The following is a 16,648-nucleotide window of genomic DNA, read 5'->3' as shown; positions in this document are numbered from 1 at the left end:
AAAAAGTCAAGGCCCCATACAAATGCAATGATTCCCATCACAAACTTTGGTGTCATGAGAGCATTATATCGCAGAGGCATACAAATGGCAATATAGCGATCAAAAGCCATGGCTGCCAGGATGAACAAAACACCACCCCCATACACGTGAAGCAGAAAACCCTGGAGCACACAAAGGGGATAGTATGTGTTATTGGTTTCTGTCACAATGTCAGAGAGAACCTTGGGAAGCATGGAAGTGATTCCCACAAAATCATTCAAAGGGAGGCTGAACAAAATAAAGTAAATTGGCTTGTGGAGACTTTGTGTCAGAATAATGAGGAGCAACAGGGTCAGATTGCAAAAAGCCCCAAACGTGTAGATGAAGATGCCAAAGAGAAATATGGGATATTTTGCTCCTGGAGGGATGGAAAAGGGATCCAGGGTCAGCTCAAAACTGACTATGATGGATAAGTTCTCCATTATGACTCTGGAATCTGTGGAATACAAAAAAAAAAAATTATAGTATGTTTACATTCATATCAATAAAACACCAAATTTCCCCTTAATGAATTGAAGAATGAAACATTTGTCAGCATATTACTCACTTCATCCGCACTTAAAACCTCTACCAGCACCTCAGTTAAAAGAGACTACAGTATGTAGATGTTGTCTTCTACAAATTGAAACTCTCTTATATAGACAGTCATCATACTGGCATCATCCACATCATAACCCCTGAAGACGAATAATGCATAATACTTGTCACAAATATGACACAGATTCTCAAACAGACTTGACATATACATACTACCAGGGGCGGACTTAACATTTAAGCGAGGTAAGCGGCCACTTGATAGTGGCAAAACATATTTGCAGTATTTAGCAATGTAGCCAATCACAGACATATCTGTTGGTTTCTTGAACACAATAACCAGAAGTGTTTTAAGTTAGAATCCACTCACCACTCAAAACGCTGAGTTTTTGTAAAGTGCTGAGAGTTCTGCAAGCTCTGGAATCCTCTCATTATAACAGTGTAGATATTATGTAAATAAGAGATTCATTGTGCAGTGTAGAGAGCTTATTAATGGAATGTCGTGAGATCGCAATGAATTGAAGTGAGTGACAGCTTTTAGTTATTATAGACGGAGCGCTCTGTGCACGCATTCTAGGCTGTATACTGTCTCAGAACAGAGATATTCACCTCAGTAAAGAAAGTATTGTGTTTCAAATCATAGTTTTATTTATCTTGATGTTTCAAAATTACTCTCTTTTGTGCTTTTCCTAGGTGTGCCACTCCGAACACTCATATAAATGCACGAATGGAATGACTGAAAATTTTCCCTAATAATAGATTATATATTTGGTTTGCTTCTCTGCATATGCCTTCAGAACACTTGGAAAATGCAATGACTTGCATGGGATAATTTCATGTTTGTAAATAGATTGAAAAAGGTTTACAATTTATGAAATGGACAAGTGCAAGCTTTTTTTTTCACTGATAATGTCATCTTTTGTGATCTGAAAAAATATATATGGTAGACTAATATGGCTTTAGAACAGCATCAGGTTAACTAATTACTGGTTGTGAAGGGATAAATAAACTATAAACTATGAGGGTGAGCAAGCAAAATAATGGTTAGGTGTAAAAGGGCACATAGTTATTGTGTTGGGGCCCAATACCTGGAATTTGCTTAGGGCCCCTAAATCACTAAGTCCGCCCCTGCATACCATATATACTAATTAATTTTAGCACTGAAAAATCTGTGCACATCTGAAATGTGTTTCAGGAACATGCTTTAATAATAAAAAATTATAGGGCCAATGTGTAAGAGAACTGTTGTGTGTGTGTCATGTGTTCCTGCCTCTTGTGCCCATATTTGGTTTGTTTCCTGTTCTCGTTTCATGTAATTAGTAGTTGATTCGTGTCCAGCCGTGTCTGTTAATTTACCTGTGTATTTATAGTCCTGTCTGTGTTGTGCCATTTTGTCTGGTCTACTCGTTACGCCCCGGTGTTCCTGTCAGTGTCTGCCTTGCCTTGTCCTGCCCTGATGTCCTAGTAAAGTATGTTTTTGAGTTACATCCTCGTTTCCGTGTTTCCTGTGTCCTCCCTGCTGTGTGCACCGTGACAGAAGACCAGACCAGTACAGTAAGCGTCGTCCCTTCACTTCGTTTTGTTTCGTCCAAGTTTTTCTAGTGTTTTTTTGGTTCCTGTGTTTTGTGTCATACCCGCCGTTTGCGGGAGTCAAGCCCGCCGGATCGCCGCTGAGTCAAGCCCGCCGGATCGCCGCTGACTCAATGCCCGCCGGATCGCCGCTGACTCAATGCCCGCCGGATCGCTGCTGACTCCAGCCCGCCGTTCGCGGGAGATCACGCCGCCGTCCGCGGCTCAAGGACCCCGCCGTTCGCGGGGTATCACGCCGCCGTCCGCGGTTCACCGTCCCCGCTGTTCGCGGGAGATCACGCCGCCGTCCGCGGCTCACCAACCCTGCTGTTCGCGGGAGATCACGCCGCCGTTCGCGGCTCACCTTGCCCACTGTTTCGCGGGGAAAGCCAACCCGCCGTCCGAGGTCACTCGGCCCGACACCGGTTGGGGCTGCCTCCAGCCCACCGGTCCCTGCCGTTGGGATGGTCAGCCGGCCAGCTGCCACCGTTGTTGTAGTGGCAGCCGGTTGCCGCCGTATTGACCAGTGACCGAGGACTTTTTAACTTGTGTCTAGCCCCGGAGGGCTCCTGATACCCCCAACATCCCCAGGGAAATTTTTGGGGGGGGTAGTAGGGTTCCGGCTGTAGGGGCCGGGCCGAGAGGGGTCCGAGGCCAAGGCTCCGTAGACCATCTGCCTTGGCCTTCTGTGCTCCCTGCACCGCCATGGTCACCTGAGCCCCTGGCTCCACCATGGCCTCCTGGGCTCTCCTGGGTCTCCGCTGGTCTCGTCCAGCTCTCCTGGGTCTCCGCTGGTCTCGTCCAGCTCCGCTGTGTCTCCGCTGGTCTCGTCCAGCTCCGCTGTGTCTCCACTGGTCTCGTCCAGCTCTCCGTCTGTCTGTTCCGCTCTGGAGGTCCCTGTCCTGTGTTCCGGTCTGTGTCTGTCCTGAGAGGCCTCCAGAGCGCCCACCCCCCCTCCCCGATGGAACTGTTAAGGCTCGGGACGAGCCTTTCGGGAGGGGGGAGTAATGTAAGAGAACTGTTGTGTGTGTGTCATGTGTTCCTGCCTCTTGTGCCCATATTTGGTTTGTTTCCTGTTCTCGTTTCATGTAATTAGTAGTTTATTCGTGTCCAGCCGTGTCTGTTAATTTACCTGTGTATTTATAGTCCTGTCTGTGTTGTGCCATTTTGTCTGGTCTACTCGTTACTCCCCGGTGTTCCTGTCAGTGTCTGCCTTGCCTTGTCCTGCCCTGATGTCCTAGTAAAGTATGTTTTTGAGTTACATCCTCGTTTCCGTGTTTCCTGTGTCCTCCCTGCTGTGTGCACCGTGACACAATGTTCAATTTATGGTGGCTTTGAAAAGTATTTTTTCTTGAATAGAAAAGAGGATTTATTGGTCCCAAAAGGGGATCTTGGGGATATTGCACTCATTATAAAACAGATATGCTGGCAAGGCTGTAGGGCAATATAGGCCCTCCAGTAAAATAAATATGGGCTTGTATGCCATTACTGACATGCACTGAAAAAAACAAAAACCTAAAAAACGGTAACTAAGGGTACATTACATGACTGCAATGCAATAAAAACAGAAAAGTTTTGGCATTTTTTAAAAGTTTCACGTACAGACGACAATATTGTCAAAACAATCCTCATTCACACGGATCTGTAAAAACAACTAAAAACGCTGTATTATGCATGCCAATTCAGTAGTTGGCGATGTCACTTTCTAAAGAAACACTGCGCACATACGCATTCTTAAAGTAATCATGCCTATAGACTGAACATGTGATGCACATAGCATGACATCAATGTTTTCACAAATTCACATTTTTGAAGTTTACAGAGACAACAGTATCGTTTTCAAAAACTTGCACTTTGAAACCTATTTTTAAAAAATGGCATTTTCATTCCCCCAAAGTGCTGTTGTTTTGTAAATGAACGGTCAAAATTAATAAAACTTCTTCCATTTTTTTAGTTAATAACTGTACTGTGTAAACCTAAATTAACAAGTTTTATCCAAGTTAAAAAATATTATTTAATATCACCAAATTGATCAAAATACATAAATTTACACAAATAAAATAAATTTTATAGGTTAAATAAGAAGTGTGGATGTTTCCATAACACACAGCACAGTATTAAACACAATTCACTGTATTAAAGTATGTAAAACTCTTCAGTCTAAAAAAGGTCTACATACTTTTGAATGTCTTCACTTAGAGGTTTAAACATGTAACTTTAAGAGAACAGGCTTTGGATGGTAACATTTGAACTAAATTTATACATTGTAATTCAATACTTAACATTCAGTGGTACTTTAAGTTCACTGCACTAATAATAACAGTTACACAGGCATGTGTTTATTGGTCCATTGGGACTTTTAGTAGGCCTACGTCAGTCTGACTGATGAGATCTGGAGGGATTTCATTAATGCTTTTGTCACATATAATAAACAACTTGATAATTAACTAATTGTGTAACTAATTGTGTTGATGTTGAGAGATCAATATGAACTATGCCACTAATAATGCCTTTGGGATGCCGAGCTTGACTGTAGTTGTTTTTTGTATTTAAAAAAATACAATGTTTGAATCACAATAACTTTAAAAAGAACAAAAGGTGCACATGATTTTAAAAAGAAAAAAAACATGATACATGCTAAACATGCCCTTAGTAGGTCCACTGTTTAAATATGTTTGTTTTTTTAATAATAAGTCCTTTATGGTGTGTGTGTGTGTGTGTGTACTCTAAAATGTAAAGTAGTGAGTGTACAGCTTGTATAACAGTGTAAATTTGCTGTCACCTCAAAATAACTCAACACACAAGTGAGTAGACCCAGTGAAATGTCCAAATTGGGCCCAAAGTGTCAATATTTTGTGTGGCCACCATTATTTTCCAGCACTGCCTTAACCCTCTTAGGCATGGAGTTCACCAGAGCTTCACAGGTTGCCACTGGAGTCCTCTTCCACTCCTCCATGACGACATCACGGAGCTGGTGGAGGATTTTGAGGATGCCCGTTTGAGGATGCCCCACATATGCTCAATAGGGTTTAGGTCTGGAGACATGCTTGGCCAGTCCATCACCTTTACCCTCAGCTTCTTTAGCAAGGCAGTGGACGTTTTGTAGGTGTGTTTGGGGTCGTTATCATGTTGGAATACTGCCCTGTGGCCCAGTCTCTGCTTCAGTATGACACAGTAAATGTTGGCATTCATGGTTCCCTCAATGAACTGTAGCTCCCCAGTGCCGGCAGCACTCATGCAGCCCCAGACCATGACACTCACAACACTATGCTTGACTGTAGGCAAGACACACTTGTCTTTGTACTCCTCACCTGGTTGCCGCCACACACGCTTGACACCATCTGAATCAAATAAGTTTATCTTGGTCTCATCAGACCACAGGACATGGTTCCAGTAATCCATGTCCTTAGTCTGATTGTCTTCAGCAAACTGTTTGCGGGCTTTCTTGTGCATCATCTTAAGAAGAGGCTTACTTCTGGGACGACAGCCATGCAGACCAATTTGATTCAGTGTGCGGCGTATGGACTCAGCACTGACAGGCTGACCCCCCACCCCTTCAACCTCTGCAGCAATGCTGGCAGCACTCATACGTCTATTTCCCAAGCACAACCTCTGGATATGACTCTGAGCATGTGCACTCAACTTCTTTGGTCGACCATTTGCGAGGCCTGTTCTGAGTGGAACCTGTCCTGTTAAACCGCTGTATGGTCTCGGCCACTGTGCTGCAGCTCAGTTTCAGGGTCTTGGCAATCTTCTTATAGCCTATGCCATCTTTATGTAGAGCAACAATTCTTTTTTTCAGATACTCATAGAGTTCTTTGCCATGAAGTGCCATGTTGAACTTCCAGTGACCAGTATGAGAGAGTGAGAGCGATAACACCAAACTTAATACACCTGCTCCCCATTCACACCCGAGACCTTGTAACACTAATGAGTCACATGAGACCGGGGAGAGAAAATGGCTAATTGGGCCCAATTTGGACATTTTCACTTAGGGGTGTACTCACTTTTGTGGCCAGCGGTTTAGACATTAATGGCTGTGTGTTGAGTTATTTTGAGGGGACAGCAAATTTACACTGTTAGACAAGCTGTACACTCACTACTTTACATTGTAGCAAAGCATAATTTCTTCAGTGTTGCCACATGAAAAGGTATAATAAAATATTTTCAAAAATGCGAGGGGTGTACTTCTGTGAGATACTGTATATATATATACAGTATATATATATATATATATATATATATATATATATATATTAGGGCTGTCAAAGTTAACGCATTAACACATGCAATTAATCTAAAAATAAAACGCGTTAATATATTTTTTAACACAAATTAATCGTTTAATAAGGTTTGACCCCAACTTCTTGCCGTCATCGCAGCGCGGAAGGTAGTCTCGCGTAGCTAGACCTTCAGACTGACGGCTGAAGGTCTGGAATAGATGTCCACTTTCATTGGCCAAGTCCCGCCCATGAGGCCATTTGACCGACGTGTCAAACAACCAATCAGAGTTCGTTTCATTCAGCGTCACATTTCAGGGTGTGGCAATGTCGCCACAATAACAAACCGGTGTGTGAAACTCTAGGATGTATTTTAAAGATTCTATGCTGCGGACTTTAAATATTTCACACACTTTTGAATATCCAGTGTTTAGGTGATCCTGATAAGCGCTCGTCGTCACATTTGTAAACATGACGGCTTTCTTCTTTCGTGAGAGGGTTTAGTGCCACGGCATCTTTGTTTCAGAACGAAAATAAATGTGACAGTCCCAGAAATCCGGGTTAATTCAACCAGTCAGATGACAACATTCCTGAAGTGTTTCCAGAAAAGTGTGCCATATGCATCAGACGTTTAGTCAACGTTCCGTGGGTCTGAGGCTGAGACTACGTGGAAGGTAACCATTGCCTGCATCCCAATGTGCACACTATCCATCCTAAATTCCATGTGATATTAGTAATTTTCAATACTATTTAGGGCAGATAGGGTGAACAGTATGCACATTGGGATGCAGGGATTGTGTGAACGCAGAGAGAGAGAGAGAGAGTGTGTCCGAGAGAGAGAGAGAGAGAGAGAGTGCGTGAGAGATATGTTTAGGCCATTTCAAGGACGTAAACAATAACAAAGGCGTTGGAACGCTACTACGCATGTCTGGTCCTGATGCATTTCCGGTAGCGCCATTTTTAAATCTCAGATCTACCAAAACCTACAACGCATCCTTTTTAAGTCTAACGAAAACGCAAGTTAGGTTTTTTTATTTATTTATTAGAATTACCCTTTAAATATGACTGAGGTGCAAACTTACAAAGAACATTAAAAGTAGTGTTCCAAACGGCTCTGATTGATTCTGTGTACATCTACACAAGAGATGGCGGTAAACGCGTATCGCAGTCTGCATGCTTATAATTAACTCCTTAGCGGAAAAAAAAGTTGAGATCATTTGTTTGTACAATGGATGACATCAGTCTTATGTTCGGTTAAACTGAAGCAAGACAAACAGTGTTACTTATGATCTTATCATAGTTTGTGCTAAGATGTCCGGGGAGGTTTTTGGTGGACATTTCACTTGCATTGCTGGGTCAGTCTGTATGTCTACGCATTCATTTTTATTTGTACAGCTCTTTTCACAATACATATCGTTTCACTGCAGCTTTACAGAACATGCATGTTTATTACAAAATTAAATGAATGCTAGTAAGCTAATCACGTCATGCCATTATTACTGATTTCATTCGTTTTATAATGTGTGCTTAGTTTGGTAAAGTTTGTTGCGGTGGAACAGTGCTAGAAAGCATTTGAATGCTCTATTTGAGCCATCATGTGGTCACAAATAAACAAGATGAATGCAATTCATGCAATTCCATGTTTTGCATAAACCTTTATTAGTTTTTTTTTTAGATAAAAGTATAGCCTACATGCAGATTAATAAATGCACACACACACTACATACAATATATATATATGTGTCACGGTGCACACAGCAGGGAGGAATGAGGAAAACGCAGAGGAGGATGTAACTTCAAAATAACAGTCTTTACTTCAGACATCAAGGCAGAGCAAGACAAGGCGGACGCGGACGCGGACAGGGACAGGGACAGGGACAGGGACAGGGACAGGGACAGGGACAGGGACACCGGGGAGTAACGAGTAGACCAGATGAAATCAAACTGAACAGACAGGACTATAAATACACAGGATAATCATAGATAATCAGCCAAACACGGCTGGACAAGAATGAACTAATAATCACATATAACAAGGACAGGAAACAAACCAAATATGGAAACAAGAGGCGGGAACACAAGACACACACGACAGAGGACTGACAATATGTGGGTATGTATGTTTTTTATGCACATTTACTGTAAACACACATACAGGTAAAAAGTGTGGCCACTATTAATGTTTTTGAAATAAGTCCAATGCTCATCAAGCCTGCATTGAATTGATCAAAAATATAGACAAAAATATTTTGAAATATTAATTTAAAATAATGACTTTGTTTTAATATGCTTTAAAATATTATTTATTTCTGTGATCAAATCTGAATTTTCAACATAGTTACTCCAGTCTTCGGTGTCACATGATCCTTCAAAAATCATTCTAATATGCTGAGTTATTATCAGTGATGGAAAAAGTCGTGCTGCTTAATATTTCTTTATAAACTGAGATAATTTTAGTATTCTTTAAATAATAGAACAGCATTTATTTGTGATAGAAATGTTTTGTAACAACATGCACTACTGTTCCAAAGTTTGGGGTCAGTATTTAAAAAAAAAAAAAAATTAAAGAATATGAATACAATTATTAAGCCATTTTTAAATTTGATTTTAAAAAGTGATAGTAAAGATATACTGTTAGGAAAGATTTCTATAATTTTGAAAATTCCTGTCAGGATTCAATCAATCAATTCTGTATAAAGCATCACAGGTTCCAGAAAAAATAGTAAGCAGCACAATTGTTTCCAAAACTGACAATAACCAAATATCAAATCAGCACATTAGAATGATCTCTGAAGGATCATGTGACACTTAAGACTGGAGTAATGGCTGATCAAAATCCAGCTTTGCATCACAGAAATAAATATAAAGAATATTAAAACAAACAAAAAAAAAACATTATTTTAAATTGTAATATTCGACAATATTACTGATTTTGTCTGTATTTTTGATCAAATAAATGGAGGCTTGGTGAGCATATGTCACGGTTAGTAGCATCCAGGCAGGCAAGAAGGCATGGGTTTCACTCAGAACAGGAGTTTTAATAATACAAATCAAATCACAAATACAAAAGGCACAGAATAACTAGACATAATCTACTCAACCTAACTTTAAGACACGACAATCTAGATAGGGGAACTCAAGACTTATAAAGACCAGGGAACAAAAGAGCAAACGCGATAATTAACACAGAACAGGTGACAGGACTAAATGATGATTACTAATTAACTAAATCAGAACAGGAAATACCAAATAAGGTCAAAACAGAACTGAACAGAAACAGACACGTAACAGCATAAGAGTCTTCATTCAAAAACATAAAAAATAGTAATGTGTCCAGACATTTGACCAGTACTGCATATATACAAAAGACAGAGACTGTTTCCAGCATATTTATTAACATGTGATCAATATCAAAATCAGCAGTCTGACCATGAGCAGTTTTGAGAACTACATTGCATTTCATCCTCAAGTTCTCAAACACATCTAGGTGTTCATATGGTCACATGTGGCTTGGCACTGTCCTGTCTCCCTGTAGCACTCATTGTCTTAGGTGTCTTACATTACAGATGATGACTTTCCTAAAGACAAAAGTAGAAAAACAATTATTTTATTTAATGCACAATATTTACAAATAATGCTATTATTGTTTAATACATCAGTACATGTTGGAATTAACATTAGACAAGCATAAGTGATTAAAATAGTTTACCGTTAGCTTTGTAAACTGCAGTTAACTGTTTCACTGTTCAATACATTTCTATAAAGTGTTACTCACTGCATTTATCTGCTGACAAGACAGCTAGACAACTAATGAAAACTCATATTTAATTATAGTCCACATAACGCTTGCAATAAAAGGGAAATAAAAGCTTGGCCTTTTTCACTAAAAAAGAATCAAAATGCTAGGCGCAATGGCGCATATGTAAACAATGACGAAAACACAATGCTGCATCATACTTGAAGAGTTAACGTAAATAAATACAAAGAATCAAATAGAAAAAACTAGAACCTGTCCTTATGAATGGAAATGTGCGCTGTATATCCTAGAGCTGCTAGTGTCTATTCTGCTTCTCGCTTCACTGCTGCAATCCAGGCGCGTTTCTCGGACATCTAACCCTTTAATTTCAGATTATTTATAAATTAAAGTTAGTTCGAGCCCAGAGGGATCACCGAGCAACAATGATCTCATTTTAATTTCGGCATTTTAAACAGCAGGATTAAATAAATTAATCGCAATCCCACTGTGCAGCAAGCGCCTGCCGCCATTGTTTTGAATGTGCTCAAACACTAACCGGAAATGTCTGAGGAACAAAGACGTCACTTCCTTATACTGCTGAATATCCGTTGAAATGGTCTATACTCATGTGATAAGGGTACAGCGAACCAGTGTTGCCAGGGTCGCGGTTTCCCCGCACAATTGGGCTATTTTGAAAATATAGTCGTGGGAAAAATTACAGAGCCGTGGGTTGCGTTTTTTTTGGGCTACGTTTATAATGTACCGCGGTCGCACAAAGTGTATGTGTATGTGTACACGTGATCGCAAAAGGAAGTTATTACAGACACTCAATGGTGGTTTAAAGTGAGTTCTGAGTTAAAATGTAGTATTAATCTCATAAATTGTCTTATGTAGCATGACGCTAATGTTAGATCTAATGCACCTGCAGAACAGGTCCAATTCTTCTTAATGCATTTTATCATAATACTTCATGTAAGGTCGCAAGAAAATGTTTTGTTGTATTTATTTAGAAATACTTTTGATAATAGTTGGGTAAATGTGTACTGGGATTGAAGCGATGTGGCTTGGTAAACGTTTTATTGACAGTATAAAGGCTGAATAAAAACAAAAGAATAATAAGGATTATGTCTCATTCCTGGCAGAGGTTCTATTTCCTTAAACTAGTTTGTCATGCATTCCTTTATTTCAACACATTTACAGGTAAATCCTAGTATTTTAAATTTGCGATTAATCGTGATTAATCACAGTCCAGGACTGTGATTAACACGATAACATTTTTAAATTGATTGACAGCACTAATATATATATATATATATAATTATATTATATTATCTAATGCACTCAGCAGACAAGCTTCATCTTGATTACATTTGCAAGGTTTTGTCCTTGCATTACATTTAAGCTATGCTGCCTCATTATCCTGTGATTTCTGAATTACCCTATTTATCTGCACATGGTGATCGGTAGTAGCTGTTATTTATTTTAAATTAAATCAAAAATACTTTGCGCAAATATTAACATCTAACTAACACACACCCAGCAACATTAAAAACATTGCATTTTAGACCTGGCCCTTTAATTATTAGAAGAGTAGGCCTGTATTTATGTTGTGTTGTATTTAATAATAATAATAATAATAATAATATGTTTTATTTGTATAGCGACACTTTACATAAGGTAAATAGAAACATGAACACAGAAATAACAAGTGTACACAGATAGTACACAACATAGCCAAGCAGCAGACAGAGATGCAATGGTATGCAATATACAGATAAATTACAAAACAAGCGTAATGCAGAAAATTAAGGCAAACAATTAATTAAGAAAACATATTGTGAATAAGTGAGTTTTGATAGCGGTTTTAAAGGTCTGGAGTGAGGAGATAATACAGAGACCTTGTGGTATTAATTATGTGAAAGGTAAGAAGTGGAATTAATTCAGAAAGGTAAGAAGGTGCTAAACCATGACGGGCCTTGAAAACTAAAACAGGAATAGTAAAGTGAATATGATAGGTGACAGGGAGCCAATGTAATTGCTGTAAAACCGGAGTGATGTGGTCTGATTTCTTGGTAAATGTAAGAACACGAGCTGCTGATTTTTGGATTACACACTCACAATATGGGATCTACATCTTGACTGCATTCCCTGCAAGGAAAACAGTGTACAAATTAATAAAAAGTCAAACCCCCACACGAGAGCCACAATTGTCATAACAACTCTGGGTGTCATTAGAGCATTATATCGCAATGGCATACAAATGGCAATATAGCGATCAAAAGCCATGGCTGCCAGGATGAACAAAACACCACCCCCATACATGTGGAGCAGAAAACCCTGGAGCACACAAAGGGGATAGTATGTGTTATTGGTTTCTGTCACAATGTTGGAGAGAACCTTGGGAAGCATGGAAGTGATTCCCACAAAATCATTCAAAGGGAGGCTGAACAAAATTAAGTAAATTGGCTTGTGGAGACTTTGTGTCAGAATAATGAGGAGCAACAGTGTCAGATTGCAAAAAGCACCAAACACATAAATGAAGATGCCAAAGAGAAATATGGGATATTTTGCTCCTGGAGGGATGGAAAAGGGATCCAGGGTCAGCTCAAAACTGACTATAATTGATATGTTCTCCATTATGACCCTGTGAAATCTATGGAAAAGGAAATATTAATATCAAATTATGCAAAAATGTCTTTATATAATATATCTTGACAGACAACGCAATTAATGTTACTCACCTCATGCAGTAGAAGAGACTATAGATTCAAGTGAAGTCGATCATGAAGGACAGTGAAGCACATTAGTCTTATATAGACAGCCATATTTCTGACATCACCCATATCTAGACCCCTCAAGACAAGAAAATCTGTGGGAAAAAAAGCATGAAACTAAAGAGTGAAGAGTAGCAGGAGACTTGGGACTACATGAGTACCACAACAATACTGAGTACCTAAAATTACATTGTAAAAGTTAGTAGATATCAGCCATGTTTGTACATGTTTTCTGTAATTATTTATACTGATCAGGGCATTGTTTTCCAGAAGAATCATAAGTAGATCTTAGACTTCACACTGCAGGTCTTAATGCTCAGATCGGATTTTTTGCTGAAATCCGATTTTTTTTGCGCTGTTGTTCACATTGTCATTTAAATGCGACTGCCATCAGTCTCATGTGTGAACCGTATACGGCCCTAAAGTGACCCGCATGCACAGAAGAAGACGTGATGTCAGACGCAGCGCACTGTGTTTGCAGAAATAAAAATGGATGCTGCTCATGTTAGCGTGTGTTTAGCAATTTTTAAGTTAATGTGCAATCGGAGCCTAAATAACGAAGTCTGCCATTGTGATTTTAATCTTCCCGCCGCCTCCAGCGCAGAATTGTGACGTCTGTCACATTTCAATGACGTAAAAATCGCATGAAATGCGACATGGCCGTTCAGACTGAAGTCTCATTGCAAAACATCGGATATGTATCCGATTTAGGACCACATATGAAAGTGGCCTGGGCCTGATTTGAAAAAATCAGATTTGTGCTGTTCAGACTGTCATAAGAAAATCAGATATGGGTCACATTTGGGCAAAAAATCGCATTTGGGCAACTTTAGCATGCAGTGTGAACTAAGCCATAGAAACCATTGCCACCAACGGTCTCCATCAGTTGGGAAATGCAGCCCAGATCGGATCAGTTTCAATGAATCTCAAACATGGGTTGATGTCCTGTTTTAGGTGCATGTCAAAAAGAACATTGTATTATTTTAATCTAGTGATATCTTAATTGAAACGTATGGCTATGTTAATTAGATTTAAATCAGGCCTAGCAGACATGAGGAACAGCTCCATTAGCAGAATATTGTTCTTTATTGCCATCTCTTTTTCCATGAAGAACCATTAACATCCATGGAAATTTTATTTTATTTTATTTTTAAGAGTGCAGGTCGTACTCCAATCCAAGTCCCAGTAAGCCAATCTTAATATGTCCCGAGTGTGTGCAGTCTTTGAGACTTTTTTTTTAACGCCAGACCATTTCATCACCTTAAAATGTCTGATTGATGAGACCTGTGGGAGAGTCTATTAATGGCCTCTAGTTTTGTTTTGTCACTTATAATAAACCCTTTGATAATAAACCTCTTGTGCTTCAAGAAAATTCACCAGTTATCCAACGCCCCAACTACAAACACTGTTGCTAATAAAACCTTGGGATTTATGTCACACAGCTTATACTTGCAAGTGTTCTCAATCTCAATCATTTTTTAATCATTGTCACGCTCGAGGAAGGAGGAAGCAAGCTGGCGAGTGAAAAAGCTTTTAATAGTAAAAGTCAGAAAACACAGAGTACAGTGATGATCAGTGGCGCAGGAGCGAAGATGGACAACACAGAAGAATGGTGAGTTGAGGCGGGTCCGTGGGTGAAGAGTGATGCATCCAGACGAGTAACAAGAAACACAGCAACAATCCACGAACTAGACAGCGACTCCAGACAGTAGCACGGATCCACAATGACGACAGGAACAGGTACAGAAGACTTCGTGAAGACATCAACAACGATCTGACAATGGAGAAGAGAACCAGGTGAATATTTATAGGTGCGTAAATGAGCTGCAGTTGGTGCTGCAAATGAGCCTCAGCTGAGGCGCTGATCTGCTGTGATGGCTCAGTCACGGCCCACACACACATGATTACAAACGCACATGACACAACACGGGACGAGAAGGAAGCAATGCATATGTGAACCGTGACAGTACCCCTCTCCTAAGAACGCCTCCTGGCGTTCCCAGGTTCCCCTACCTGTCGATTGTAATCATCAATAAGGGAGTGATCCAGTATGTCTCTAGCAGGTACCCAACTTCTCTCCTCCGGACCGTAACCCTCCCAGTCCACCAAGTACTGAAATCCGCGTCCCCTCTATCTTGAGTCCAGAATACGATTTACCGAAAATGTGGGTTCCCCGTCTACGAGTCGCGGCGGGGGGGGAACCGGGGCTGGCGGATTAATAGTAGAGCGAAACACGGGTTTAATTTTGGACACGTGAAAGACGGGGTGAATTCTCCTGTACACTGGAGGAAGGTTGAGGCGGACTGCCACCGGACTAATGATTTTGGTGACAGTGAACGGGCCAATAAATTTGGGAGCAAGCTTATTAGAAACGGAGCGGAGAGGAATGTTCTTGGTTGAAAGCCACACTTTTTGACCCACGATGTAAACGGGAGGCTTAGACCGGTGGCGATCGGCTTTAGCCTTGGTGCGCGCCCCCACTTGGAGTAGAGTCTCACGGGCTCTAGTCCAAGTGCGGTGACACCTCTGGACAAAGGCGTGGGCGGAGGGGACTGCGACTTCGGATTCCAGACTGGGAAAAATGGGTGGCTGGTAACCTAAACTACATTCAAACGGAGATAGGCCCGTGGACGACACTGGCAACGTATTGTGGGCGTACTCCACCATAGACAGTTGCTGACTCCAAGAGGAAGGATTCTTGGAAACCAAACATCGCAACGCCCTTTCCAGATCTTGGTTGGCTCTCTCGGTTTGGCCATTGCTCTGGGGATGAAACCCTGAGGACAGACTACCAGTCGCTCCCAGTAATCGCCAGAATTTGGACACAAACTGGGGTCCCCTGTCGGAAACCACGTCCACCGGGAGGCCATGTAAGCGAAAGACGTGGTTTACGACTGTCAACGCTGTCTCCTTGGCTGAGGGTAATTTAGGCAAGGGGATGAAATTGTCACAGAAGGACTAGGCTCCTCTCCCAGCCAATTACCTCGCTCCACCTCACCAGACTATTAATCACCAGCACCTGCACCTCATTATTACCTTCATCACCAGCCACATATAAACACCTTCACCAGTTCACTCAGTGTCCGATCTTGTACCTGCGACAAGGACCGACGCTCTACGAAGCCAAAGTGCTGAGTATACCTCTCTTACCATTACTTACCTGCTACTTACCTTCTGCCTTGTCCTTCTCCGTTCCCTCTCCATCATCAGATCCTGTTTGGCTGTTGTGGCTGTCCGCTACCTCCCGTAGTCCTGGCACACCGATCTCTAGAGACCTGCCAAGACAAGAGAGACATTATAAGAATCACCGATCACCAATCACCACTATCCACACGAAGTGTGACTCACCTGGGTTGGAAAGCTACCACCGTTGATGTGTGACTGAGCACCTAAATAAAGCACCGATTATTGTACTTACCTCTGTGTTGACTGTTCCGTTACAGAAATGGGCCGCCTTCGAGAATCGGTCCACCACAGTCAAAACGACCGTGTTGCCCTGAGAGGGCGGGAGGGCGGTAATGAAATCTAGCGCAATATGGGACCAGGGTCTCGAAGGGACGGGCAGCGGTTGAAGTAACCCATCTGGGGGTCGATTGGAAGTCTTACCAGTGGCACAAACCGAGCAAGCCAAAACAAAACTGTGAACGTCGCGAGCCATACGTGGCCACCAGAATCGTTGCTTAACCAAAAAATTAGTACGATTGACTCCTGGATGACAAGCCACGTTGGAACAATGCCCCCACTGAATAACGTCTGACCGTAAACCCTCAGGCACA

At 41.1% G+C, this 16,648-nt stretch overlaps 1 protein-coding gene across 1 annotated transcript in view; it reads right to left on the bottom strand.

The window, feature by feature from the left end:
* LOC306851286 (olfactory receptor 8D1-like) overlaps positions 1–12,735 on the bottom strand; it is a gene marked incomplete at both ends in the record, with an annotated part of 29,166 nt that extends 16,431 nt beyond the window's left edge. Inside the window, one exon of the mRNA XM_079387444.1 lies at positions 12,247–12,735. Within this exon, the coding sequence (XP_079243570.1) occupies positions 12,247–12,735 (489 nt within the window). The remainder of the gene's footprint in view (positions 1–12,246) is intronic.
* Positions 12,736–16,648: the final 3,913 nt, after the last annotated feature.

This window comes from Barbus barbus (genome assembly GCF_936440315.1).
Source record: "Barbus barbus genome assembly, chromosome: 31".
NCBI lineage: Eukaryota > Metazoa > Chordata > Actinopteri > Cypriniformes > Cyprinidae > Barbus > Barbus barbus.
Note: the sequence above shows the minus strand (reverse complement) of the source record. Positions and strands in the feature narration are given on the sequence as shown.